Source organism: Megascapheus bottae, chromosome 3, assembly GCF_031878675.1.
Source record: "Megascapheus bottae isolate mThoBot1 chromosome 3, mThoBot2.hap1, whole genome shotgun sequence".
In the NCBI taxonomy this organism is placed as follows: domain Eukaryota; kingdom Metazoa; phylum Chordata; class Mammalia; order Rodentia; family Geomyidae; genus Megascapheus; species Megascapheus bottae.
In genome coordinates, this window is record NC_143511.1 from 89,728,351 (window position 1) to 89,755,518 (window position 27,168).

At 59.7% G+C, this 27,168-nt stretch overlaps 1 protein-coding gene across 1 annotated transcript in view; it reads right to left on the bottom strand.

Moving 5' to 3' along the window:
* Ccdc187 (coiled-coil domain containing 187) overlaps positions 1 to 26,437 on the bottom strand; it is a 40,172-nt gene extending 13,735 nt beyond the window's left edge. The window contains exons 1-13 of the mRNA XM_090330922.1: positions 26,331 to 26,437; positions 24,710 to 25,227; positions 20,475 to 20,567; positions 17,231 to 17,365; positions 13,413 to 14,458; positions 13,212 to 13,306; positions 8,907 to 9,478; positions 8,489 to 8,582; positions 5,944 to 6,047; positions 2,514 to 2,605; positions 2,119 to 2,232; positions 649 to 770; positions 434 to 525 (exon numbers count right to left, since the gene is read on the bottom strand). Coding sequence (XP_090187048.1) covers positions 434 to 525; positions 649 to 770; positions 2,119 to 2,232; positions 2,514 to 2,605; positions 5,944 to 6,047; positions 8,489 to 8,582; positions 8,907 to 9,478; positions 13,212 to 13,306; positions 13,413 to 14,458; positions 17,231 to 17,365; positions 20,475 to 20,567; positions 24,710 to 25,227; positions 26,331 to 26,404 — 3,151 coding nt within the window. The 5' untranslated portion in view covers positions 26,405 to 26,437. The remainder of the gene's footprint in view (positions 1 to 433; positions 526 to 648; positions 771 to 2,118; positions 2,233 to 2,513; positions 2,606 to 5,943; positions 6,048 to 8,488; positions 8,583 to 8,906; positions 9,479 to 13,211; positions 13,307 to 13,412; positions 14,459 to 17,230; positions 17,366 to 20,474; positions 20,568 to 24,709; positions 25,228 to 26,330) is intronic.
* Between the last annotated feature and the right edge of the window lie 731 nt (positions 26,438 to 27,168).

Below are 27,168 nucleotides of genomic sequence, written 5' to 3' on the forward strand. Positions count from 1 at the left end.
ACCAGCTAACACTGACAGAACAGAGAATCCGAATGGGAGAGCCCCTCAGACCCCACGGAGCTGCGCCGTGTCTGCTTTGAGTATCCAGTAGAGATCTGATCAATTCATATATGTAAAGAAGCGACCTAAAAACACCTGTAATTTCAGCCATTCAGGAGGTTGAGATCAGAAGGATTTTAGTTACAGGTCAGTCCCAGAAAAGTCGTAAGACTCGATATCTCACTAGGAAAACTAAAAGAGATGGGCACAGTGGTATATGACTATCATCCCTGTTATGGCAAAAAAAACTATAAAGAGGAAGAGAAACTGTTTCTAAAATAATAAGAGCAAAAGGACTGTGGAAGTGATAGAGTACCTGTTTAGTTGAAAGTACAAAGCTGAAGTTCAAACCCCAGTGCCAGGAAAAGAAGAATATGTGCAGAAATACACTCACCTGCTGGCGCCGGCTCGCCGGCCTTGCTCTTAGGCGCCTCAGGGCTCTGGGAGGTGGCAGCTGTGTCTCTGCCCAGGGGAGGCAGTGATCTGCTGGGGAGAAGACCCCCAGGCACCAGTGCCTTCGCCGCCAGCATCGGATACCACCCCAGGGCTGACCACTTCCCTCTCCCCTACCCTGGGAGGGAGGGGCAGCTGGTCTCTCCCTCATCTCACCTGGAACTGGCTGTCACAGGGCTAGGAGAAAGTGTTGGCTCTGAGCCCCCCTGCAGCTGTAGCTGTTCCAGGTTCAGAGCCTTTTCTGGGCTGGCCTGGGCTGAATGTCTCTCCATCAGCTCCTGTGAAGACAAGGAGGCAGGTTCCAGCAGGAGCCTGTGACCCAGCGCGTGGACAGCCTCAGGGACGTCACGCTGAATTCTTTTTTTTTTTTTTTGCCAGTCCTGGGCTTGAGCTCAGGGCCTGAGCACTGTCCTTGGACTTTCTCAAGGCTAGAGCTCTACCACTTGAGCCTCAGCACCACTTCTGACTTTTTCTGTGTATGTGGTACTGAGGAATCAAATCCAGGTCTTTGTGCATGCTAGGCAAGCACTCTACCACTAGGCCAAACTCCAGCCCCATTCACACACTAAATTCTTCTACAAGTACATGTACACACACAGACACACACACACACACACACACGCACACACACGCACACACACACCTTCCCTGCGGTGTCTTTCTATGCTGGAAACACCTAAAATTTTCTGTAAATATGTACCAAGATCCCTGAACCACGGAAATCACAAAGCAAGGTTTGTCACTGCCCAGGTTTGTCACAGCCAGCCAGCTGTGTTGGGTCAATGGCCCTTGGCCAGAACCACCATCCGCTCCTGGTGCAGGTGCTAGGCCACCCGGGGCTACCCAAGCTGCCTCCCTGATGGGCTCAAGCTGGAGCAGCATGGCCTCTTCCTCCTCACCAGAGACTGCCGGGGCTGTGTGCTGCACACCGCTCTGAGCTCTGGGCTCTGAGAACAGAACTCAGGTGCTGAACCAGCCTGGAATAGGGACTCACGGGAGGCTGAGATGACCCAGTGTTTTGTCCTTCCTGGACACAAGGAACCAAGATGTCCTATCTCTGCTTAGAGGCTTTGCTGCCTTTCTCTTTCCTTCTTTCTTTCCATTCTTTTTTCTCTTATTTCCTTCCTTCCTTCCTTCCCTCCCTCTCTCCCTCCTTTCTTTCCTGCCTTTCACCTGCCAGTACCAGGGCTTGGACTCAGAACCTAGGTTCTCCCTTAGCTTTCTAGACAAGGCTAGCACTCTTCCTCTTGGGCTCTGCACTGGCTACTAGGAGATAAGATTATCACAGGTGTTCCTGCCCAGGCTGGCTTTGAGCAGCCATCCTCAGACCTCAGCCTCCTGAGTAGCCAGGGTTACAGATGCTGGCCCCTGGCACCGGCTCCTCAGAGGCTCCGCTTTAGGGTGGAGTCCTGGGTAAGCCTGACATGCAGTGCAGCCGGGCATGCATGAGCTTACCTCTTTTGGACACGGGCAAGGGCCACGGTTCACGGGCTCCCATGGCCTTTAGAAGTGTCCCCTTTCAAAGGGCCACGGGCTGGTGTGGACCTCGGACTGGGCAGAGGAAGGAGAAAGAGGGACTGGAAGGGGAAGGGAAGGGGGTTGGAGCCTCAGGGCCAGCCTCCTGACCTCCAGCTGGTGTTTGAAGAGCAGCCCATCCAGTGCCATCTGCGTTTCCCAGACCTCATGCTCAGCCCGCTGCCGCAGAAGGCTCAGAGCTTTCTCCTGCTTCCACTGGTCGTGCTGCGAAGAATCTATCGCTCAGGGTTGGCAGAGGGAGCCTTCTGAACTCAGGGCAGGGCCCTTCCACAGCAGACTCAGACTGGGGCGTCCCCACCGGGACCTGGAAGGCTGGGGGCCCACCTCCAAGTCTACCCACATGTGGGGCTAGAGGGACCCTGCTTCTAAATCCTGTAGCTTTCTACTTGGGGTCCTCCACTCAGCCTCAGGAGATGAAGCCCCACATAGAAGAGACCTCAGAGGGTCACAGCGGTCCTCGGCCTGGTGTCACATGTGGGCCATACCTTGAGGGACTGGAGGAAGCTCTGGGACTTCAGCTGGAGGTTGGCTAGGAGCTGGCCGCTGGGTAGGTCTTCAGGATGCGGTCCCTGCTGACCTACAGCAGGAGGAGGGGGCAGCTGAGCGGCGCTCTGTCCTTCTGCAGCCTCAGCACTCTGCAGCACCTTAACGCAGCCTCTCCGCCTGCAAAGAAACTGAGGCACAGAGGACAGGAGGGCCCGACTCCTGGGGCCGAGCTGGCATTGACCCCATCAGAAAAAGCCCCTTCCCTGTGGCAGGATGGGTGGACAGGCCGCTGCCACGGTGCCTTGCCCGGCCCCAGGCTTGTGCAGCGAACCTGCCCACCACTCACCTCTGTGGAGACAGGAGCCACACACGGCCCTGCCATGCTTTCGGCAGGTAGCCACTGGCCAGCCAGAGCCCTTGGGGACACAATTCTACTCCCTATTGAGGGTCCAAAGTGGCTCTCCCCGCTGCCAGCCTGATAACCCCATAGGGTGTGTGCTACAGTCAGGGCCCTGCTTGGATTTCTGGGGTTGTTCTAGAAATTGTCCGCTCAGATCAAAGGGCAGTGAGGGTCTCCTCTTTCTTTCTGGTGGTCCCCAGGGGCCTCCAGCCCAGAGGCCTCCTCAGGAGATGAGCAGGCCGGGCTGAGACCTGCCCCAGAGCCTCCGGCCTGGCCCACTCGAGGATCACCCTCGCAGTCTAGGCCAGGCCCAGCTGGTCTGATGACAGGGCCCTCGTGGTGGCCCCAGTGCAGGGAGAAGACACACCGTCCTCAGAGGCCCAGGCTCCCTCCGGGGCCGGGGCTCAGCTCCTCAGAGTGGGAGTAGCTAAGAGCAGGGACGTTTCCACAGCAGCAGAGAAGGGCCAGGGGGGGTGGAGAGCTGGCCATGGGGCCCGTGCTGAGCCTTGGGGTGCCCCTCAAGACCCCCTCTTACTTAGTGTAATAAGAACCCAATGGCAAGCTCTTCTGTCTGGACTCAGAGGAGGGGACTGTTCTGAGCAAAGATTCCTTGGTGGAAAGAAAGCTCTGTCGCCTCTGGCCCTCCAGGGAAGCTGGGGTCTCTACTAGGTTTCTACCGGGTCTCTACGCAGCCTCCTTTAGGATCCCGAGAACCCCTTATCCTCTCGGCCACGTGGCCTGAGGACGGACAGGCCAGGACCTCTCCGCAGGTCTCCATAGAGCGGTGGCGTGTGTTTTCCTGAGCTTTGAGTGGGAACGGCCTGCCCCGAGCCTGCTGGAGCCGCCCAGCAAGCAGAGAGTGACCCCGGCCTCTGTCCCAAGTTCCTCTCATTCAGCAGTGAGTGAGGAACCCTAAGAATTCAGCCCCACTGCCCCAAAGCTGCAGCCCCAAGAACATGCATTCGTCCTGACCATTTCCCTAGCAGCCACCGCCCGGCATGTGAGCACTTGGGTGGGAGCGGCTCGGGTGTGGCTAGGGCCCTCCTCACAGCCTTCCCCAGGGGCCGGGGAGAGCCGCCCTGGGCCAGCTGAGCTCTGGGTCCCGCGAGGCACACCTGCCCTGCTGTGCACGGCTCACCTTCAAAGACATCGACCGTAAAGTGCACTCCAGCCAGCATGGCCACATCTGAGGCTCCAGAACGCCACAGGGACACGGGTGCCTCATTCTACCTCCTCTCAGGAGCCTGCGTGAGTTCCCTCAGTGGGTCTGGGTACTGAGGCCTAGAGCATTCTACTGGACAGTGCTACGTCCAGTGGTGGAAGCTGGAGCTGCTGTCAGGCGGGCAGTTGGCTCCTGCCCAGAGGGTGACGAATGAGGCCCTCTCTGAGGACAGCCAGGGCCTGGCCTGACCTGCTGCAAGAGACTGGCCAGGTAGACACCTGCTGTGGTCACCATGGTGACCCACCACAAGCTCAATCCGACAGCTTGCAGACTCTGGGATGGCAGAGCCCTGGCACCTGGCAGCTCACTGTCCCTCTCCGGGGCATGGTCTGATCGGATGTCACCTCCTTAAGCCAGGTCGATGTCTGATTGTCATGGCAACAGGGAGAAAGGTGACCTGGGGCGCCAGGGCTCTACCTGGTTGTGCTGCTGCAGGGGACAGCGCACCTGTCTCGCTCGCGTGCCACCAGGCGGCCGGGAAGTCCCACGAGGCCCCAGAGCTATAAGCCACGAACTCTCTGTTCTACATAAATCACTCCAGTGGTGTTACAGCACCAAACAGGCCAAGGCAGGCTGGGCTCCCCTGGCTGGGGCTCCCCTGGCACTTTCTGCCCTTCCGACTCAGAAATCGAAGTGCTCTGAATTCTCATCTGCTTGTCTTCTGCTGCCTGCACCCCTACACATGGACACCGTGAAGTTCTGTCTAGGCCATGCCAGATGCTCAGCAGTGCTCAATGTGTGTCTGTGTGTGTGTGTGTGTGTCTGTGTGTGTGTCTGTGTGCAAGCATGAGTATGTGAGACAAATCTCACCTCCCCCTGCAGCCCAGGCCTCCAGCCCATCCAGCTGCTCCACTTCAGGCTGGAAGGAGCTCTAGGAACCAGAGGCAAGGGCTCCCCCACACCCACCCACACCCCACACATGAGGAGTGAGCCCAACACGCCTCTGACATGCCATGGGGCCCTCTGCCAGTCCACACTGAGGAGCCCCACCACAACTCAGTATCCAGTACTGAGCCCAGGTCTTTGAGCGAAGCCTTGGGGCTCTGTTAACGGCCCCGGGCTTCCTCAGGCCTCATGACCAGCCTGCTAGCTAGGAGTGTGTGCTCGGGGTCTGGGGAAGGGCTCCACACATGACTCACGGCTGGGAGTGGGGGAGGGTGATACCGTCTGAGCCAAGGCCTCACTACGTAGCCCAGGCTGATCTGGAACTCGCAGTCCTCCCGCCTCAGTCTCCAGAGTCTCAGGATCACGGGACGGATTGTTAACATACTCATATGCAAAACCTGCTCTTGCAGAGAACGTCCCACCAAAGACGAAGCTGTGGCTAACACACTGGCCTGGACCAGGGGATGCAGAGCTGGCCTCAGCTCCCCAGTACTGCTGCCATGGGCCCCCACCAGGACACAGCCTGAGCACAGGCCAGGCTTGGTACGACCGAGGTGGCTCCTGAAGGCAGGCGGGGTGCCCTGTCCCCACTCCAGGCAGCCGTCCACCAGCCCCAGCCCACTCGATTAGCCAGAGAAAGGACTGATAGACGTGGGGCGGGCCACACGAGCCAGGTCCCCGGGCCAGGGGCGTCGCTGTTCTAGACACGTGACGGCCCACACCACAACTGGACAGGACAGGGTGGGCAGCGGGGCCGGAAGCCTCCAAAACACTTTAATATGAGGTGTGGATGCGGTCCACATAGAAAAGGATCTCTGCCCCACAGGGCCGAGCTCATGCTAGGCAGTGGAAGGGGTCCCCAGAGGGACCCTCTGGCTCCCTGACCAGCCAGCCCAGGGTCTGTCTGCCGTCTCGCCCTTACCGCAGCTCCGGCCCGTCCAGGGCCTTCCCAAGCCCGCTGCTCTGGAGGATGGCACTTCCTCCAGCCAAAGGGAGGAGCTGGCAGGGTTCATTGTGGCTGGTGTCCTGAGGAGGCGGGGAGAGACAACACACAGTGAGCAAGGCTGGGCTGGGGGGGCCATTCGGGGGGCTGGGGAATGACATCCTCACTCAGAAAATTGGGGACCCAGGGCCAAGGCAGTGCGTCCAGGGTGGGACCCTGGCAGGCACAAAACTGTAACCTGTGACCTATATGACCTGCAATTTGCCACCTGTGAGCAGAAACATGCAGAAGCTGCAGCGCTTCAGGCCTGGGGCAGGGATTCCTCGTGCCCTCGCTGGGCCCTGGGGCTGGGGCCAGAGCCCCCTTTGCCATATGGCCACCCTAGCCACCTCTGTCAGCTGCTGAGGCACTCCTACCACCTAAAGCAAATGACGGCTTGGCTTCCACTTTGACTCAACCCACCTGTTCTCAAGCCTGGCACTGCTACCTGCATGGAGAGCAGGCAGGGCACACTCAGGCTATGGGTGGGGTTGAAGAGTTGTTGGCACATACACACTTGCACAGCCTGGCTGACACCTGCTTTAAGGGCTAGGAGACAGGACTGGATGGCACCAGTCCCTTCTCAGGTGGCAGCCGCCATGGTGGGTGGGAGCTGGTGGCAATCTGCGCTCACCAGCTGCCAGGACCAGAGGACAATGGGCCCGGCCCCCACCCAGGGGTGGGTGGTTACCAGTGCCCCACCTCGTCCTGCTTCCTCCCAGCGCCTCCTGTCCCTGGCGCAGTGGCCCTAGATAGACTGAGTCACTGAAGATGCCACCCACACCAGTGTCCAGGCACCCACAGGGCATGGATATCTTGCTCACACCTGCTTTGGTTGGAGCCATGTGTGGATGTGGTACAGCGGAACTAGGTGTGATCTGACCCCTGTCCACGTGTGGTCCATGTTAAGACCACCAGGGCCTACATGGACCATGAGAATACGGACTGGAAGAAAATTCCAGAAAATAGGAGCAACCCTGAGACAAACCCGGCTGGGTGGACCTCCCAGGGCCCCTGGGATTGAGAGCTGCAGGGTCACCCAGCCCTGGGCTGGGAGAGGAAAGGCAGCACAAGCCAGAAGCTGGTGAGCAGGAATGGTGGGGAGCCACGCCCCAGGACGGGGGGGGGTGCCAGCCTAGGTCCTCAGGGGTGAGGTGGCAGCACAGCTGGGCCCAAGCTTAAGAACAGATGGAGAGGGGCAGCTACTACTTCAGAAGGGGAAAGTGGGGCTCCAGAGGGCCCCTCAGTCTGTCCTCACACCCCGAATCCCTGTTCCTCCAGAGCCTCGTCCTGGAGGGGTGCAGGTCCCGTCTCTCCCGCCCAGAGGGGAGCTTGAGGCCAGAGGCACACGCCACAGGCTCCTCTGTGATGGGCCAGGAACGCATGGACCTTCAGGGCCTGGGTCTGGACTGCAGGGGACAGACCTAGCCTGGCCACTTTGCAGCTCCTCTCCCACCCCACCCCTGGCCCCCTCTCAGCCTGTGTGGTGTGGGGTAGGGAAGCTGGCCCGTGAGTAGAGGGGCCGCCCAGCCCCACGCCGCCCTCTACAGGCCACAGTGAGTGAGGCAGGACACAAAGAGAAAAAGGCTCTGGCAGGTCAAGGGGCGTCGCCAGCAGGAAGGGAAGTAAACCCGGCAGGGCCTTCCCTGGGCCACTTCCGGCAGGCCTGGGAGCCTCTGACGCTGGGGCATGTCGTCCTCTAGGGCAGCTGACAGCTGGGCTTCAGCCTGGCTCACACCCCCCACCCCCCGCCCTAGGCAGTCCTAGAGGACACCACGCCAGGCTCCCGCCCCAGGCTGAGACCACCGCAGCCTCAAGCAGCGAGGGCCTGGCTCAGCCTGGCTGGGGCCCCTTTTGTGGGAGGAGGCAGCCCCTTGAGCCCACAAATGGGCTGCCAAACAAGGATAGCCAAGGCGAGGCCAGTGCCTCAAGCCATTATTGGGGACCACGCCACGGTGTCCCTAGAGGGTGGCAGAGTCCAGATGTGGGGTGCACCAAGACTCCAACGCCCCCCAACCTAACAGGGCAAGACGTGACCTCTGAGCTCCAGAAGCGCCTCCTGCTGTGTGTGTCTGTCTAGACACAGCTCTGGGACACCCCTCAGATCCTGGGGCCTGAACTCTGGGTTTCTGAGCTTTTGTGTGCAAGGCTAGCACTTTGCCACTTAGAGCCACAGCTCCACTTCTGGCTCTTTGTGGTTAGTAGGGGTTAAGAGTTTCATGAGCTGGGGTCAGGAGTTTGGCCTAGTGGTTAAAGTGCTTGCCTAGCATGCACGAAGACCCGGGTTCGATTCCTCGGTACCACATACATAGAAAAAAGCTGGAAGTGGTGCTGAGGCTCAAGTGGTAGAGCTCTAGCCTTGAGAAAGTCCAAGGACAGTGCTCAGGCCCTGAGCTCAAGCCCAGGACTGGCAAACCAAACGGACAAGCCTTGAGCCTCAGTGCCCAGATATGCTCGGTGACAGAGGGGAGCACACGGGACTCACCTCTGCGTGTAGGCGCTGAGGGCCTGGAGCGGGGCTGAGGCCCTCCGTGGCCTCTTCTCCAGCTCCCAGTCGTCTTCCTCCTTGTCCAGGGCAGCTTTGGGAAGGACACAATGTTTCACGGTGACCGGCAGGGCACGGCACGGCCAGTCAGTGTGGGGGGAGCCTGAGAGTCTCTCAGAACTACAGGGGACTCACACACATTCTTGCCCCTTGTGGGTGACAGGACAAGGGTGGCGGGCGCGGGGACTGCAGGACAGACCTCACCCCTCCTCCAGCACCAACAAGGCAGCCACCCCCACATCCCTGGACCACCACTGCCTTCCCATCTCCCTTTCTAGAGAGGAAGCCGAGGGACATAACACGGCGTCCTTTTGCTTCGTGCCACCCCGTAGTCCTTGTGCCCGGACCGCAGCCCCACCTTTGGCCTGGCTCTGGAGGTAGGCTGGTGTGCTCAGGCTCTGCAGCTCCCACCTTGACCTCCATGGCAGCATCTCAGCGTCCGAGAAGCAGGAGGCAGGGAGGAGGGAGCGGGGCTGCCCGTCCACTGTGTCCTGGGGTGCCCCTCTGCCCCCACAGGGAACCAGGTCCTCGGGGAAGGCAGAGGAGGAGAGTGTGGGGGTGGCAGGCTCTGTGCTGGGCCCCGAGGTGGGCGCATCCAAGGCCAGGCTCCCGACAGCGTCCAGGGACTGCGGGCGGCACAGCTTGGCTGTCAGGATGTCAATACGCTGCCTCAGGACATTGGCCATTGTCTCCAGCGCCTGCAGCCGGGCCTGCTTGTACTGGAAGTGCAGGGGGCCCGAGCGGCTCAGGGCCTCAGCCTCGCTGGGCTCCACACAGATGCAGAGCCCCGGGGGCAGGTCCTGGATCTTCGAGGGCCCCCAGGAGGCCCCGGCGGGCAGCAGCAGAGGGGCATCACTCACGCTGTCCGGGCAGACTCTGGAGTTCAGGGTCTCGGCACGGTTCCAGGCTCTGTTCAAACACAGACAGAAGCTGCAGGAAGAGAAGAGCGAGCAGGTGCTCAGCCCAGCCAGGTGACCCACGCGTCATGCCAGAGGCTAGAGGGCTCGGACACCACGTGCTGAACCACGCTCGGCTAGCAGTCAGATGGGACAAAGAGTGGGGGCGGGGGAGGCACGGCCACACAGGCCCACGCTGAGGGTGGCTGCTCCGAAACAGGACAGATGCTGCAGCTCACGCCTGCCGTCCCCCACTGGGAGGCGGACATCACGCAGGGCTGGCTGCAACTCAAGGGTACTAGGTCAGGCAAAATGTGTGTGAGGTCCTACTGCAAAACAATGGCTGAACGAGGGGAAAGGCACCGGGTGTCATCATCCAGACTCTAGCCCCCAAATCACAGACCAAAAAGGGCTGTGGGGAGTGTGGCACCAATCAAGCAAGCCTAAGGCCCTGAGTTCAACCCCCACTACCACAGACTCCCCCAAAGTACTGGAAGCACCGCGTGAGCAGACATTTGCACCCCATGTTTAAGCGTAAGTATTCACACCAGCCCAAAGACAAAAAACAACCCAGTGTCCCCCATCTGGGCACAAAGGCCCCCGCAGGCCTGGTGCTGGACATCAAAGGGGCCCGACAAAGTCCTGCCCAGCACTGGCTGCCCGAGGCAGACCAGGGACTCCCGAGTGAGCCAGCGGGACCCCTCCAGCAGGAGGGCCTAAGGGCAAGCCACATCCTAGCCATGGCTCCCGCTCCACGAAGACAGCCCGTGAGGGAGGGCCCAGCCCCAGGGAGGACCCCCCTTCCCCAACCACAGCCAGCACGGGAGAAGCAGGCCCAGCCGAGGGAGGGGAGGGACACACACACGCACGCACACACACGACAGCTAAATCAAACCAAACCAGGGCAAGTATGTTGGCACCTGTAGGATCATGAGAACACAGCCTGGAATCACCTAGAAGAGCTGCTACACAGAGAGCGGCCATGACACCTGGCCAGCTCTGCTCCCCCGTACCCAGTGCAGTTCCAGTCCTGTAGGCCCCATAATTCTAGAGGCTGAAATCCTGAAGGAACAAGACCCTACAATCCAAAATCTCAACCCTGAAAGCCTGAGCTCTTGAGCAGGAGAGTCCTGGCACGTGGAGTGAGAACTCCACTGCTGCATGAGGCAAGCCCAGCGCTGCGGACAGGATGGTCATGGCCTGTCAGGCACAAGAAACCCCTACAGACTTGGGAGGCCTGCCTGGGGGTGGCAGATGGTGGTGTGGCTCAGCAGGTGAGAGGGGGTTTCGCCCCGGGAATGAACTGGGCCTCCAGGAAAAGCCAGGTCCTTAAAGCAAAAACAACAACAACAGAGCAAGCAGGTGCCACAACCCACTCTTGTCACCTACTTTTTCATGTCAAGCTTCCGCTTCCAGGTGACTGATTACTTTTTGAGTATCTCAGCATGAGGAACTCACCGGGTAGCCATGGCTGGCCTCGAACTTGTGATTCCCCTGCCTCAGTCTCCCAAGTGCTGCATTGACAGGTATGCACCCCCACACTCAGCTCTTTTTCTTTCACATTTCCCCCCCAACACTGAAAACATATCAGCATCAATACATACAATTCCCTCTGCCTGAGCGCTGTCCCTGAGCTTCTTTCGCTCAAGGCTAGCCCTCTACCACTTGACCCATGGCACCCCTTCTGGCATTTTCTGAGTAGTTTTCTGAGATAAGCGTCTCCCGGACTTTCCTGCTCAGGCTGGGGAACCTCCATCCTCAGATATCAGCCTGCTGAGTAGGGAGGGTTACAGCTGTGCGGTACCAGCACCCAGCCATGAGCCTCTGATCTCCAATCAACCATCAGAAAACAAGACGGCAGCCGGGCGCGGTGGCTCACGCCTGTCATTCTAGCTACTCAGGAGGCTGAGATCTGAGGATCAAGGTTCAAAGCCAACCGAGGCACTAATGTCTGTGAGACTCTTATCTCCAGAAAATAGGAAGTGGGGCTGTGGCTCCAGGGGTAGGGCTGTAGTCTTGAGGGACAGCTCCCAGGCCCAGAGTTCAAGTCCCACAACCAAAAAAAAAAAAATATGGCCATGGAACCATGGCTCAAGTGGTAGAGTAGTAGCCTTGAGCAAAAAAGCTCAGCAGTAGTGCCAGGCCCTGAGTTCAAGCCCTAGAATGACACAGAAGAAAAGAAGAGAATTAGTGAGACTCAGCCAGGCACAGGGGCTCTGACCTCTCACTCTAGCTCCTCGGGAGGCTGAGGTCTGGAGGATCACAATTTGAAGCCAATCCAGTCAGAAAAGTCTACCATCCGAACAAGCACAGGCTGAGTTCAAACCTTTACACTGGCCAAAAATAGGGCCAGGAGTGTGGCCTGGTGGTAGAGAGCTTGCCTAGCAGGCACAAAGCCCTGGGTTCCACTCCTCAGTACCACAGATACAGAAAAAAAGCCCAAAGTGGGGCTGTGGCTCAAGTGGTAGAGGGATAGCCTTGAGCAAAAACTGCCCAAAGACAGTGCCCAGGCCTTGAGTTCAAGCCCCAGGACTGGCAAAAAAAAAAAAAAAAAAAAAAAGCAACTCCCTCAGTATGTGAAGGGTATCAGTGACGGATGAGATTTCTCAGTGTGTCCATAGCTCAGGCCAGTGATCCTAGCTGAGATCTCAGAATGACACTTCAAAGCCAGCCTGGGAAGGGACATCCATGAAATTCTTATCTCCAATGAGTTGCCACAAAAGTCGGAAGTAGAGCTATGGCTCAAATGGCAGTCTGTCAGCCCAGAGCAAGAGAGCTCAGGAACAGTGCCCAGGCCCTGAGTTCAAACCTAGTAGGGGCACACACAGGGATTCTTAGCACCTAGACGCGGCATGGCAGCGGTGCCAGGCTGGCTCCTGGAGGACTGTGAAGGACCTGCCAAAGACAAGACCGTCCCTCCCAGGCTGCAGAGGACAGGCTGCAGAGCTGGTCCACCAGGCCAGCAGCTGTCCGCTGAGGCGCATACCTCTGAATTCAGACCCATTTCTTTGTAAATATGGCTGCTCACAAATGCTTGCAAAAAAAAATATGTGCGCAGTGACACCTGTTTTACTGTGTAAAGGGGTTCATAGAGTGCCATGCTCTTACATGTCTAAGTCCCCCTTGAAAGTGAAAGCCATGTCTCCTAAAGAACTTTGAAACAATCATTTCCAGGATTTCACTCTTTCGGGGTTGTGATCTGGTTTTTAGAGAGGGAAAACCAGGCCCCCAGGTCTCTCCCTGAACATCAGAAGAGCAGCAGCTCAGAGGCCGTGGCTGGAAGCAGGGAGTGGTCTCCCATCTACACGCGCGTGCCCTTCCCTGGGGCCTCCTCAACGCTCCCAAGCTGGGTGTTTAAAAATGGACCGTTTAAGTCTGGCACTGGTGGCTCGCCCCTGTAATCCTAACCGCAGGAGGCTGGGATCTGAGGGCTGTGGGGTTTGGGGATTTTTTTTGTGGGCCATGGGAGGCTTGTGGTTTGAACCCAGCCCGGGCAGGAGGCTGAGACTCTTGTCTCCAACAAACCATCAAAAACCCAGGTGTGGAGCTGTGGCTCAAGGACTAAGATTGCCAGCCTTATGTGAAGAGCTGGGGCACGCACTCAGCTCACTCTCTAGAGCCGTAAGTTCAAGCCCCAGTACCCGCAGCCTCCCCCTCCCCCTCCCCGCTGCTGCCTGCTGGGACCCTCCCCCAGGAGAGTTGCTGTGGCCAGTGGTCAAGTCCCCAGATCTTATCCCGCCTTGGGGTCCCTGCACCTTTGTACCCACCTGCCTGGGGCCTCTTGGTCACTCAGCACCTTGCCAGAAGTCACCTTGCTCCATTCGAGCACGGGCACATCCGGGTTTCCAGGGCTTTCCAAACCCTACAACAGAGGGCCCGGGTCAGAGTCCTAGGCCAGAGGCCCCACAGCCCCAGCTCCTGAAGTCAGAGGCTGGACCAAAGCCCCAGCTCGCCCACCCAGCACATACCCTGGCTTGTGCAGAACTGGGGACAAAGGTGACGATGCCAGGGTTTGTCTGGGAGACCAGGGGGACCACCTTGCCACGCACGGCCTCCCTCTGCTTCCGGTAGACCTCCTGCAGCCTCTGGTTCCTCAGCTCCAGCGTGTGCGCCGCCAGCGCCTTCTGCTCCAGGGCCTGCTGCCGCCGGGCGTGGGCCTTCCTGCGCATGAAGTCTCGCAGGGACTCGGAGCCGCCGTGCGGCTGCTGGAGGGCCTGCTGGGGCCTGGGGCGGGGCGCATCCTGCTGCTGGGCGGGCCTCTGCCAGGCCTGCTGGGCTCTCAGGGGAGGAGACCCAACCTTTGGCACAACGGTGCCGCTCCAGGAGGACTGTGGGGAAAGGCGCAGCCCCCCCGGGGGGCTCCAGAGTCTGGGGACAGAGCCCCGCTGGTCCTCCCAAGGAGCCCAAGGGCTCAGGGTGCTCTGAGGCTGCCGGGAGGAGCGCAGCTTCTCAGGAGGGCTGGCAGGCCTCTGGGAGAAGTCCTGCCCTGCAGCTGCCCGGCTCCTCTGTGAATAGGGCTGCCCAGCCAGGGCACTCCAGGGGCGCTGGGGAAGCAGGCCTGACCCCTCCGTGGGGCCCTCGGGCCTTGGGTAGGAGAGGTCCCGGGCCTGGGCTGTCCAGGCCCTCTGTAGATTGGGCTTCCTTTCAGCCGCAGAGCTCCAGGGCTTCTGGGTGTGGAAGCTCCTAGCTCTGCCCAGCGAGGAGCGCGACCCCTCTGTCAACACCGTCCACGCACTCTTGGGAGAAGAGCCCTGCGGGGGCTGGGCGCTCTGGGGGGACTCCTGCCTCCTCACCCCGGGGCTCTGTGGCTTGGGCTCCCAGGAGCCCCTGGGGTGCTGGGCCATCTCCAGCCCCGCCTGGATTTGCTGGCGGAGGTCCTGCAGAATGGCCATGGCTGTGTGCATGGTGGCCGGTGGCTCGTAGGATGCCAGCTGGTCGCTGTGGGCAGCGGTGGGCCTGGACGTCCAGGTGGGGCCCGGTAGGCCCTGGGCCGCAGTGGCTTTACACTCAGCTCCTGCAGAGACAGACAGTGGCCGGGTCTCCCTGCTGCAGGCCGCCGCAAAGCGGGCCCCGAGGTGTCAGCAGTTGTCATCTGCCCAGTCCCCGAGCCCCAGCACCACGCCCAGACAAGCCACTCGTTCCACCTGTGCAGACTGGGCACCCACACAGCACACACGGGGGGGGGGGGCGTGCAGAGTGAGCACCCACACAGCACACACGGAGGGGGGCGTGCAGAGTGAGCACCCACACAGCACACACGGGGGGGGTGCAGAGTGAGCACCCACACAGCACGCACTCAGTGGTGCAGAGTGAGCACCCACACAGCACACACGGGGGGGGGCGTGCAGAGTGAGCACCCACACAGCACGCACTCAGGGGTGCAGAGTGAGCACCCACACAGCACACACGGAGGGGGGCGTGCAGAGTGAGCACCCACACAGCACACACGGGGGGGAGTGCAGAGTGAGCACCCACACAGCACGCACTCAGGGGTGCAGAGTGAGCACCCACACAGCACACACTCGGGGGGTGCAGAGTGAGCACCCACACAGCACACACGGGGGGGGAGTGCAGAGTGAGCATCACACATCACACACTCAGGGGGTGCAGAGTGAGCACCCACACAGCACACACTCAGTGGTGCAGAGTGAGCACCCACACAGCACACATGGAGGGGAGTGCAGAGTGAGCACCCACACAGCACGCACTCGGGGGGGTGCAGAGTGAGCACCCACACAGCACACACGGGGGGGAGTGCAGAGTGAGCACCCACACAGCACACACGGAGGGGGGAGTGCAGAGTGAGCACCCACACAGCACACACGGGGGGGAGTGCAGAGTGAGCACCCACACAGCACGCACTCAGTGGTGCAGAGTGAGCACCCACACAACACGGGGGGGAGTGCAGAGTGAGCACCCACACAGCACACACTCGGGGGGTGCAGAGTGAGCACCCACACAGCACACACACGGGGGGGCGTGAAGAGTGAGCATCCACACAGCACACACTCGGGGGGTGCAGAGTGAGCACCCACACAGCACACACTCGGGGGGTGCAGAGTGAGCACCCACACAGCACACACTCGGGGGGGTGCAGAGTGAGCACCCACACAGCACACACTCGGGGGGTGCAGAGTGAGCACCCACACAGCACACACACGGGGGGGAGTGCAGAGTGAGCACCCACACAGCACACACTCGGGGGGTGCAGAGTGAACACCCACACAGCACACACACGGGGGGGCGTGCAGAGTGAGCATCCACACAGCACACACTCGGGGGGTGCAGAGTGAGCACCCACACAGCACACACTTGGGGGGGTGCAGAGTGAGCACCCACACAACACACACGGAGGGGGGTGCAGAGTGAGCACCCACACAACACACACGGGGGGGTGCAGAGTGAGCACCCACACAACACACACGGAGGGGGGTGCAGAGTGAGCACCCACACAACACACACGGGGGGGTGCAGAGTGAGCACCCACACAGCACCCCAGGGGGGGCTGCTTGCCTCTGGAGCAGCCCAGGGTGTTGGCTCCCTCCCATTTCTTAGTCTCCCCTCCTCTCACGTGGGGCGGAATCCAGGGCCTTGTGCTTGCCAGGCGGCCAATCCACCTACCATATGAGCCACATGGCCAGCCCCCCTCTTTTTGCTTTTTTCTCTTTCTGGGCTTGAACTCCAGGCTGGGCGCCGCCCCGGAGCTTCCTTGAGCTCAAGGATAGCACGCTACCACGGGAGCCACAGCTCCATCTCTGCGCGTGTTTTTTGGTGTGGGGTTTTGTGCGTGGTTAATTGGAGGTAAGCGTCTCACACTCTGCTGCCTGTGCTGGCTCTGAGCTGAGATCCTCAGATCTCTGCCTCAAGGCAGAGTCTTGATCCATGCCTGGGTCCGCCTGAGCTGCGGTCTTCCTATTTGTGCTCTTGGGTGTTGTTGAAGATGACAGGCCACCCCTCACTGCCAGACCCGGCGCTGCCCAGACCCCACGCTGCCCAGACGCTGCACTGCCCAGACGCCGCACTGCCCAGACCCGGCGCTGCCCAGACCCCACACTGCCCAGACGCTGCACTGTCCAGACCCCGTGCTGCCCAGACCCCCTGCTGCCTCTGTGCCAGCCATTGGTTGGAGTCTCACAAACTTGTTCTGACCCGACCCCAGCTGCTCTGGAAACATGATCCCCTGAACTTGGCCTTCCGAGTAGCTAGGATTTCAGGCTTGTACCACTGCGCTTGGCTTTTTTTTTTTTTTTAAACCAGTCCCAGGGCTTAAACTTAGGGCCTCGGCACTGTCCTTGGGCTTTCTCAAGGCTAGAGCGCTACCATTTGAGCCACAGCACCACTTCTGGCTGGTACCAAGGAATCGAACCTAGGGCTTCATGCGTGCTAGGCAAGCATACTTTACCACTAGGCCACTCTCCCGGGACGCACCCTTCTGGGGGGAAGGGCTTGAACTTAAGTCGTAATGCTGTCGTGTGGCTTTTTTACTCAAGGCGGGTACTCTACCACTTGAGCCACAGCTCTACTGTCTGGCTTTTCGGTGGTCACATAGATTTTCCTGCCTGGGCTAGCTTTGAACCATGTATCATTCCCGCATCTTAAGCTTTTGAAGGTAATTATCCTCAAAGTCACTTCCCAGGCAATGAAGTTGAGTGACTGACAGGTCTTGCACCACCTTTGCCAATGGCATTGAGCTGGGGTATGGGGCATGTCTTCTTTCATGCCCACCCTACCACCCCCGGATGCCACAGCAAAGCAAGACAGAGCCCCTGACAGAGGCAAGAGATACCTAAGTCCGTGGTGGGGGCCGGGTCTCTGGAGGGTGACTTGTTCTGGAGCCTGGGGCGTGCGGGAGGGGGCCCCAGCAGCGACCGCACCAGCGCTTGTCCTTTCCGCCAGGCGTAAACACCAACCAACTCAGAATCTTAAATAGAAAAAACATCGCCACACAGCCAGGCGCCACAGTGCCCCAGGGGTCTGGATGGGGAAGGAGCTGCTCTGCTCTGCCCACCAAGGGGCTTGGCAAATCCTTCACTGGGCACAGAGCTGAAGCCTCTGCCCCCAGGCAGCAGCTCCCTGTGCCAGGGACCTGAGCAGTGTCCTGACTCCTCCAACCCTGAGAGGGCAGGAAACCTCCCTGCTGCACTGTCTGGGAAGCCAGCTCCGCCCCAGCCCCAGCCCCAGCCCCAGCCCTGCATGCCCAAGATGGGGCAGCTGTCCCAAGACACACACAGCCACACCTGCAGGTGCCATGTCAGACTGAGCTCTGGCTGACCACACCCACAGTCCACTCTAAAGCCAGGCAGAGTCACAGACCCCTGTGGATCAATGGCTGAGCCCGGGCCTTCTGGAGGAGGCAGAAATAAACAACTCAGCACGTTCCAGACACAAATTGCTCTCCTTCCCTCTGTGGTCAGACAATAAATGCCACTCGCCAAGCTTTTACTTTATAATCCTACATTCCATTCGCCAACCACCCATGCCAGCCCCTCCCCCGCCCCGCAACACCACTGCCCCATTTCCCAGGACCCAGCAAAGGCGGGAGCAGGCCTTCTACTCACGCGCTCGCATGAGCGCGTGCACTCACTCGCATGCACTCACACTCGCTCCTTCAGATGTTCACATAGAGCACATGCACGCTCACACGTACGCACACGCATCTGCACGGGTGCACACTCACGTGTGCGCACATATATTCACGCACGTACACACACAGACTGGTCGGGCCCACTCTTTAAGGCACGGTGGCACTAACTTGAGACCTAGCACAACGATGTCACCAAGGGCCAAGTCGCTGGGTCCTTGAAGGCCCCAGAGCAAACCACCTGGCTGAGCAGAGTCCACCCTGGCCCAGTCCCGAAGCTGCCCAGGCCCCCCCTCAGCCACCGGCCCAAACTGCCTTCCAGGATGGGCCAGGCCAGGCAGCCCCCAGGCCAGCCCCAACCCGGGGTGGAAGGGACGGGGTCTTCAGGCTGTCCAGGGGTAACCGTGCTGGCCTCAAGTCCTCGACAGGGGTTTTCAGTCTAGCTCTGCCTCCACTTCCCCATTGTGCCTTAAGAACACCTCTTCACAGGGCCCTGCGGGCGACAAGGACGGCTACCATCTTAGGAGGAATCCAGACTCTGCTGGCTCAGGGTGGGGGCCCAGGCGCCGGAGCTCTGAGGGGCCACATCTGGGTGTCGGTGGGGTGCGGGGACCTGCAGGGACCTGCCGGGCTGGGCTTCTCCCACGAATCCCAGTGGCTGCCCCCTGCATAAAGCTGCCCCATGTGGGGAGGGCTGCCACCTGCCGCCCCCCCCAGCTGCCCGGCCTCCCCGTAGCCCACCAGCAGTGCCCGGTCGATGAATGGGTCCTGATGGGCACATTTTTTTTCTTCCACTGAGCAGTTTAATGGCAATTAATTTTTTTACGAGCGGATTTTTAATCTGTGGAAATGGATGGAGTCCCCAAGTGCCCTGTCAACGCTCCGGGCCAACCTAATCTATGATAAAAAATGCAAAGCAAGGTGATATAATCTGAGATTAAATATCAGCCTTAATTTTCCTTTGGCTCGGATGGATGAATATTTTATAACTATTGTGATTTAATTTTTTGTTAACTACAGCAAATTTCTAATTCATCCAATTCCCAAGTCCTGTGGTTCTGACCTCTGAACCCCAACTCATCTCTCCTTAGCCCAGCTGTGACTTCGTCACTGACAGAAACTAATGGTCACCGCGGCCGGGGTGACAGGATGCTTAGGGTGATGAATGCGGCCCGTGGCACGCCCTTCTGACCCCATGTCAGACAGAAGGCAGGTCATTTTTCAAGCAGGCCATTAAAACCAAACGCACCAAAAAGCTGGGGGCGGGGATGATGAGGGCATGTTCAGGAGTCTTCTGGAACCTTTTGGAGCCCTGACACTGTCTCTGGCCTGGACCCCTGCCCTGAAGCACCTCTGGACGCTGAGCAGCCTGCCTTCTCTGCCCCACGGCGCAGGCCCTGCTCACCCCGCCCCTCTCCCCCGGCGCCCTCTGCTGGACAGGGTGTGGAGAAGCCAATCTCACCCACTGAGATGCCCAGAGCCGGCTCAGGGCTTCGAGTTGGCCACTTGTGTAGACTAAGGGTCCCACAAAGCTGGCTGCTGCCCATGGGTGCTCTTCTCACATGGGGCGCCTCCCTGGTGGTGTCCCCAGAGCCCAGGTGCCCAGGCCTGAGCAGAATGTGAAACCTCCCCTGAGCCTCAGTTTCTGCATCTCCAGCATGGGCACAAGCCCAGCTCACTCCAAGAGAGCTGCGAGGACAACGTGGGTCCATGTCCTGGAAGCCAGCATCACACATGGCCTGGCCTTGCGGATGTGCTGAGAGGACCCGGCGAGGGGGGGAGATCCCAAGGGCAAGAACGCAGTCCAGGCCACCCCCGACTCCAAATGCAGACCCCATCTCAGAGAGGAGCCCGAGAGAGAAACCCACCAGGTCCACCTCCACCCACAGGGCCACTGAGGACAGCCCTCCTGGACACGCCATGCAGACACTGGACTGGCTTGCACCCCAGATCCCGGGGGCGGGCAGGGTCTGCCTGCACCTTCTTCCCTCCCGTGCTTGTCCGAACATCTATTTTTCTTTGTCTTCTTGTCAGTTGTGGGGCTTGAACTCTGGGCCTGGGAGCTGTCCCTGAGCTCTTCCGCTCAAGGCTACCACCTTACCCTTGAGCCAAGCCCCACTTCCCATTTTCTTAGAGGTTAATGGGAGATAAGAGTCTCAGGTCCTTCTGTGCCTGGGCTGGCTTTGAACCTTGATCCTCAGATCTCAGCCTCCTAAGTGGCTAGGATGACAGGCGTGAGCCACTGTGCCTGGCTTGAAAGTCTATTTTCTGTGCATGTTGCCCACAATCCTAGATCCCAACTCAGCAGGAACCACCTGCCATCTCCGTGGGCTGGGGACAAGACCCTGACACTCCGGCCAGGCCCTGTGGATCCCAGGTGGTCCCCAAGTCCTGCAGGGCTGCCTGCCCCTCTCCTCACCAGCCACCAGACCTGAATAGTAAATCTCACCTTTGCTTTTGGCAGCTCTGCCGGGGATGGGTGGCCTGGAAACCTTCTCGCTTTTGTAAGAACTGTTTTTGATCCTTTTGTTTTCCCAGGGAACTTCAGGGAAGAAAAAAGGGGAAGAGAGGAGGCCGGTCAGCTCCTGGCACCCCAGGCTCCCCGCCAACGGAGCCTGGATTCCTGCGCTGGCAGCAGCAATGACAGCGCAAACTGCGTCTGGAGGGGGTACATGGCAAGCCACCTCCTCCTCTGCGCAGCCCAGGAGAAGGTGGAGGGACACAACCCAGGGCTCCATTCTTTGGCTGGCACAGGCAAAGCTCCTTTAGTCCTCCACAGCAAGCAGAGCGACTCTCCAGGGAAAGCCAGTCCTGAGGCAGGCCTACCCCATTCCCTGGCATCACTGGACCTAATTTAGGCTCTGTGCCTCAAGCCAAAACACAGACCAGCCAGCACGCCAGGCCAGGCTCAAAGGAAGACTGTGTCCCAGGAGTCTCAGGCTTCCCTGACACTGGGTCCATCTTGATCTCTCTCATGGCTCAATCTGACCACATCCTGTGGGCAGGAAGGGACTCAAGACTCATGTACTCTTCAAAGGATTGGTCCTCAACCAGGCATGGCAGTGCATGTCTTTAATTCCAGAACTCTGGAGGCTGGGGCAGGAGGATCCACATTAGAGGCCAGCCTGGCCTCCAGAGCCAACCACCACCACCACCACCACCACAAAACAAAGAGTAAAAGGACAGTCTTGTGAGATTCCAACCACGTGATTTCTCCACGATTATGAGCTGCACAGAAACAGAAGTAGTTGGAAGTGGATGCCACATGGAGTGACGGAGAGTAAAGTTAGTGGGCGCAGAGTGGCAGTGTGGGAGAAGAGGGGCTGTGGTGGAACTGGGGAGGGCAGTGTGTGTTTACCACAAGGATTTGAACTCAGGGTCTCACATGTACACTGCTGATGCTTAACTACTTGAGTCACGCCTGCAACCTGGCCTTTTGCTGGTCATTTTGGACACGGAGCCTCTCATCCTCTTTTCTGTTTGGATTGGCATCAGATTACAATCCTCCAGGTCTCTGCCTCCTGAGTAGCTAGGAAAAGAGGCCCCGGATGCCTGGATTACCATAAAACTCTATGCATGGTTCTAGAGAGCTCTGGTTGGCAGAGAGGGGCTAAGGCCGCTGAGGAGCTGGTGGCCAAGGGTCCCAGGGCACTGGGTCTCCCGCATCCGCCAGTGGGCCACCTGAAATGAGGGGGAGGGACAGCCCATTCACTGACCCTCAGGGGAGGAGGAGGCGTGCAGGCAGTCAGAGCTGGCTCCGGGAGACAGCCCACCCCAGCCACCAACCTGCCAGCCCAGGCTCCTGCCATTTGGCTCCAAGCCGCATGGCGGATGCACCCCGTGCATGCCAGGGCCTGTCGTCCGACTGGTGTCCAGTCGGGGTGTTTTCCAGCCCTCCTATCCCAGCACACCCTCCCGGGGGGCCCTGCCTCTTCGGCCTCTTCTCACAACTCAGAGCGCACCCCTCCCAGGCTGATAACTCAGAAGGCAAGGCTATCTGGGGTGACCTAGGGGGACCCCTGAGCCTTTCCTCCCACACCAGGCTCTCTAAGGTCCTGCAGGTTTGGCCTGTGGAGTCAGCCTCACCCCTGCCTGCCCAGGACCGCCGGACATCCTCAGGGGATCCCACCGTAGGGTGAGGCCGGGCTGCCCCACAGGCCCAGCCCTCCGGGTCCTGGAGTGGGGCCTGTCCACCCCTCCCTGTCCCTCTGCTGTCGATGAGTGAATGAAACCCTGGCGGCCCCCTGGGTTCTCAGACTCACCCTCCCATCCCTGAGCACCTCCAGGCCCAGGCAGGGCTGCCCCGGGTCAGTGCCACCTGTCTTCAGGATGGGACAGTGAGCTTGGGGTCTTCCCAGGTTCCCTTCCCAGGTCTTCCCAGAGTCCCCCCCAGAGGCAGAGCTTGGAGCCCAGACCCCAGAGATCAGAGGCGGGCTCTCATTCCCACTTGAGGGGCTGTGCTCCCTCCATGCCCTCACCTGTGAACAGGCCTCTACCCACGGGTCCGTACAAAGATCCAGGCTCCGACCCAGAGCGGCTCACCGAGAGGCCCGGGAGAGCTCCCACAGCAGCGCCGGCCAGCACGCCCCCCGCCCCCGGGCCTCCACCTTCACAACCTGCCCCGTTCTGGCACAAACCACTCGCTCTGGAGGCTTCATGGAGCCAGCCTGGCCCTGCACTCCTGCTGCCCGGCGCCAAGCGTGGTTCGGGCCACACAAGGGCAAGGTGTCACAACACACGCACTAAACCCTGATTTTGAGCCAGGAGCTAATGGCCGCTCAGGCCCCACCTGCCATCCTAGTTACTCAGAAGGCTGAGAGACAGGAAAGTCCCTGAGACACCTATCTCCTCCAATTAATCAACCAACCCAGAAGCAGTGCTGTGGCTCGAGTTAAACACCGGCCTTGAGCCGCTGGTAGAGCCACAGAGAAATGATTGGGGACCTCCGTGTAACGGATTAACCTGTTGATAGAATCAGGATCCGGTGGCCTGGCTGGGAAGTGATGGCAACCAGGGGTGGGGCCTGGCTGGAAGCTGCAGCTCACCATCCCCACTGTCCCCACTTCCCCCCACCCTCCCATGACGCTCTCTGCTTCCCGGCTGCCATGAGGTGAGCAACCTTCCTCAGCCACATTCTCTGAAGTCATGAGTCAGACTTGAACCTGTACTCGTCCCAGTGATGAAGACACAGAAGGTGGTAGAGAAAAGTGGGTCGTAGCTAACGAAACCAGCCAACAGAGCCTGGGCGGTATGTAGCTGTCACGTGGCTCCCTCTCAGCCCACGGCTGGGTGCAGCAGCGCCTGCCTGTTGTCCCAGCCGCGGGGAAAGCACAGCAGCCGGGTGCAGAGGTGTGTGCTCAGGAAAGCACGGGCGGGCAGACCCTGTTCAGGCTGGCCAGGGCATAAATCCACACCCTCCCTCCAACAGAACCAGGGCCGTGAGGAGCTGTGGCTGCAGCTCCAGTGGTAGCCTGCCTGCTAAGCAAACGTGAGGTCTGACGTTCACTACCAAAAGCACAAGGAGAGGTGAAGATAGTAAATTCCATGCTGTATGTTTTTAGAATAATATTTTTTTTTTGCCAGTCCTGGGCTTGAGCTCAGGGCCTGAGCACTGTCCTTGGACTTTCTCAAGGCTAGAGCTCTACCACTTGAGCCTCAGCACCACTTCCAGCTTTTTTCTATGTATGTGGTACCGAGGAATCGAACCCAGGTCTTCATGCATGCTAGGCAAGCACTTTAACCACTAGGCCAAACTCCCGGCCCAGAATAATATTTTTAAAGTAAGATTTTTTAATCTTAAAAAAAAGAAAAGTCGTGGGCCTGGCTTAAGTGGTTGAGTGTCTGCCTTGTGAGCACCAAGCCCCAAGTTCAAAAACTAGCTCCCACCCGTAATCCTAGCTATTCAGGACGCTGAGATCTGAGGCTCTGGTTCAAAGCCCCTGAGATTCTTATCTCCAATTAAGCACTAGAAAAGCAGAAGTGGCTCTGTGGCTCAAGGGGTAGGGTGGTAACCTTGAGCTGAAGAGCTCAGGGACAATGCCTAGGGTCAGAGTTCAAGTTAGTAAAGAATAAAAAAAGACATTTTCCTCTGTCCTTAGACAGAACAAGGAGACAGGGTCTCCATATCCCACCAATGAGACAGTTCTTTACCCTTGCCACAGCCCCCCCATTTCTTTACCCTTGCCCTAGGCCCCCCACTTCTTTACCCTTGCCCCAGCCCCCCTCCACTTCTTTTTGTGCCAATCCTGGGGCTTCAATTCCTCAGGGGCTGGGTACTATAGCTTTTGTGCTCAAGGCTAGCATTCTACCACTTGAGCCACAGCTCCACTTCCGGCTTTTTTTGGTGGCTGAGAGATGAGTCTTACAGCTTTTCCTGCCCTGGGCTGGCTTTGAACTGTGATCCTCAGATCTCAGCCTCGTGGGTAGCTGGGGTGACAGATATGAGTCACTAAGGCCCAGCTGGCACCATGTTTTCTGGGAGGAAACATGAGGGTCTTTCTCTATCCCTCACTCCACTCAGTCACCAAGACCGTGGGGACAGAGTCACAGACCCCAGGCCCAGGACCCCGGCTCCCCTCCATGACCACCCCCCCACCGCCCCCTGGGCGCTCTGCAGCACCGTCCTTCCCGGCACCCCCCACGAGCCCTCATCATCCTCTCCCCAGCGGCTCTGCTGCCACTGACCTGGGTGAGCAGGGGCTGCCAGGGTGCCAGCCACCTTGCGGGTCTTCCTCTGGAGGGCCGGGGTGGGGGCTTTGGAGAAGCGGGAGGTGCTGAAGGGCAGTGAGGGGCCCAGAGAGGCACAGCTCGACTGCCACTGGGCCTGGGCCCGGATCTTGTCCCTCAGCTGCTCCAGCCGTGGGTCTCTCTTTCTGGGCTGCCGGGGGTGCGCTGACACCTGGGGTGGCCTCTCCCTCCAGAGCCCGTGGGGAGGACAGGGTTCATGTCCGCCGGAGGAGCCGGAGATGGGGCCTGATGACACCGACGACGCAGAGCTGCCTCCCTCCTGGTCTTCCTGGCCTGAGGTCCACGTGGGCAGGCTGGGGCTCCTGGCCCAGGGGCCCGACTCCTCCCCGTACTCAAACCAGGCTGGGGCAGGGACTGCCCGAAAGCGGCCAGGCTGCTGAGCTGGCCGGCGCTGGTGTCGCCTCAGGGCGTCCATGAACTCATCCTTGGCTGCAGGGAGATGGAGTCCGTCTTCCCTGGAGGACAAGGAGCAGCTGTCAGGATGGAGGTTGAGGCCTCTCTGGCCGGGCAGCCATCTCTCAGCCTCAGGGGGCCGGGAGGGACCAGGTGACTGGGCCCTGACTTAGTCCTCGGAGACAGAACTCCAAGGCAGGGTGACAACAGCTTAACCAAGAGGGGCTGAAACCTCAAAAGCCTGGGTTCCAAGCCAGCAAATTGAAGCAAAATTCTGGAGTGGAGACTTGGCTCAAGAGGTAAAGCATCAGCCATGAGAGGGAAAAAAAAAGGCCAAGTGAGACTGTAAAACCCTGGGTTTAAGCCTTGGTGCTGGCACACAGACATGCATGCACACATACACACACACACACACACACACACACACACACACACAATGTACAATGCGATCAACCCCGTCTACAGAGGGGATCGGTAAGAGGGACAGCAGGCAAAGCTGGGGTCCAGGCATCTGTGTTCCCCTCCACGTCCTCCTGCTCCCCCACCCTGGGTCTGAGCAGCCCGTGCTCACCACTGCATGGACACAACCCAGACAAGCACTACCTGGGCCCGACACCGCCCTTCCCGCCAGCGGCTCTCCCCAGGGAGGGGTGGCCAGGCTGCCAGCACTTCCTCTGGCAGGGCTGCCGTACCGTCCCCATGGACGCAGGCTGCAGGCCCGGGGAGAGGAGGCCCGCGACAGGGGCTGGCATGATGGTCTGGTGGAGGCCGGTGAGTGCACAGAATGAACCCCAGCCACCACGGGGCCTGGGCCGGGCAGATTTCACATCATGGCCTCCATCCGAGGCCACGCTCAGCAGCAGACACGGCTCACCAGGTGCTGGCTGCTGGCCTGTGCTGATGCCCTGGTCCTCGGGGAGTCCCCGGAAGTCACTGAAAGTGGGTGGGGATGGCAGGTGTGGCCTGGGACTGGCAGTCGCCCGGGGGCTTCCTCCCTGCTGCCCCTCACCAGCATGGAGAGAATTCCAGTTGGCCATGACAGCATAATCACCCCGGGTCACTCAGCGACAGCGAGGCCTTCGACCCTCTGAGGCCTCGGACAGCACCCCAGGGGCTGCCTGACTGACGCAGGGGCCCCGCTCGCTTCCTCACCCCTGCCACACACCTTCGCGACGACCCTGGAGGGCGCCATGGTGGGGGGGGTACGGCTCTGCGGTTGGCCAGCCCTGGGTTCAGCATCACCCCGCTGAACCAATCCTAGCTGGGCCACAGCCCCAGGGTAACCTTGGCACAGGGGCCCCGCCCGCCCTCCGCCCGCCCTGAGGATTGTGAAGCACCTGGGGAGCTCTGCCGTGTCACCTCCTCCCTGGGGGCCGGATGGAGGCAGTGGCGAGGACTAGAAGTCCTGCCAGGCTGGGGAATCATGGCTCTCTCTCCTCCAGCATCCCCGTGTGAGGGGCTGCCACCAAGGACTCAGACTCTAGGTAGTGTGGCCAATGCCCGAAACTCTTGCTTTTCTCTTTTCTTTTTCTCCTCTTCCTTTTTTTTTTCTCCCTTTGCTCAGCAGGGCCGGAGCACGAGGCCAGGGGCTCACCCTACCCCTGAGCCCCACCTCAGGCTTTTTCTCATGGCCTGACTTAAGGAAGGACGCCCCAGATGCCTGGGTGGTGGGGACCAAGGACAGACCTGCCTGAAGCATGAGGTGCCACCCTTGTGCCCCTCCAGCTTCCCCAGCCCTCCCTGCAGCCAACCTTTGGCCCACAGCCAGCAGGGCCCAGCCCCAGCTCATGTGTGGCAAGGTCTCCCTGGCATCTCCAGCGGGCCCTCCTCCTCCAGGCCTGGAGCCAGCTCTCCACCCCACGTGGACATCTCCCCGAGGCTGAGACGGAGCAGACCCCAGCCAGAGGCCCAGGGTGGAGCCCCCTGCAGTTTGCAAGAGGTTTGGGACCTTTCCTCACCCTTCTAGCGCATGCTATACCCAGTGGGCAGCTGTGGTGGAGCCG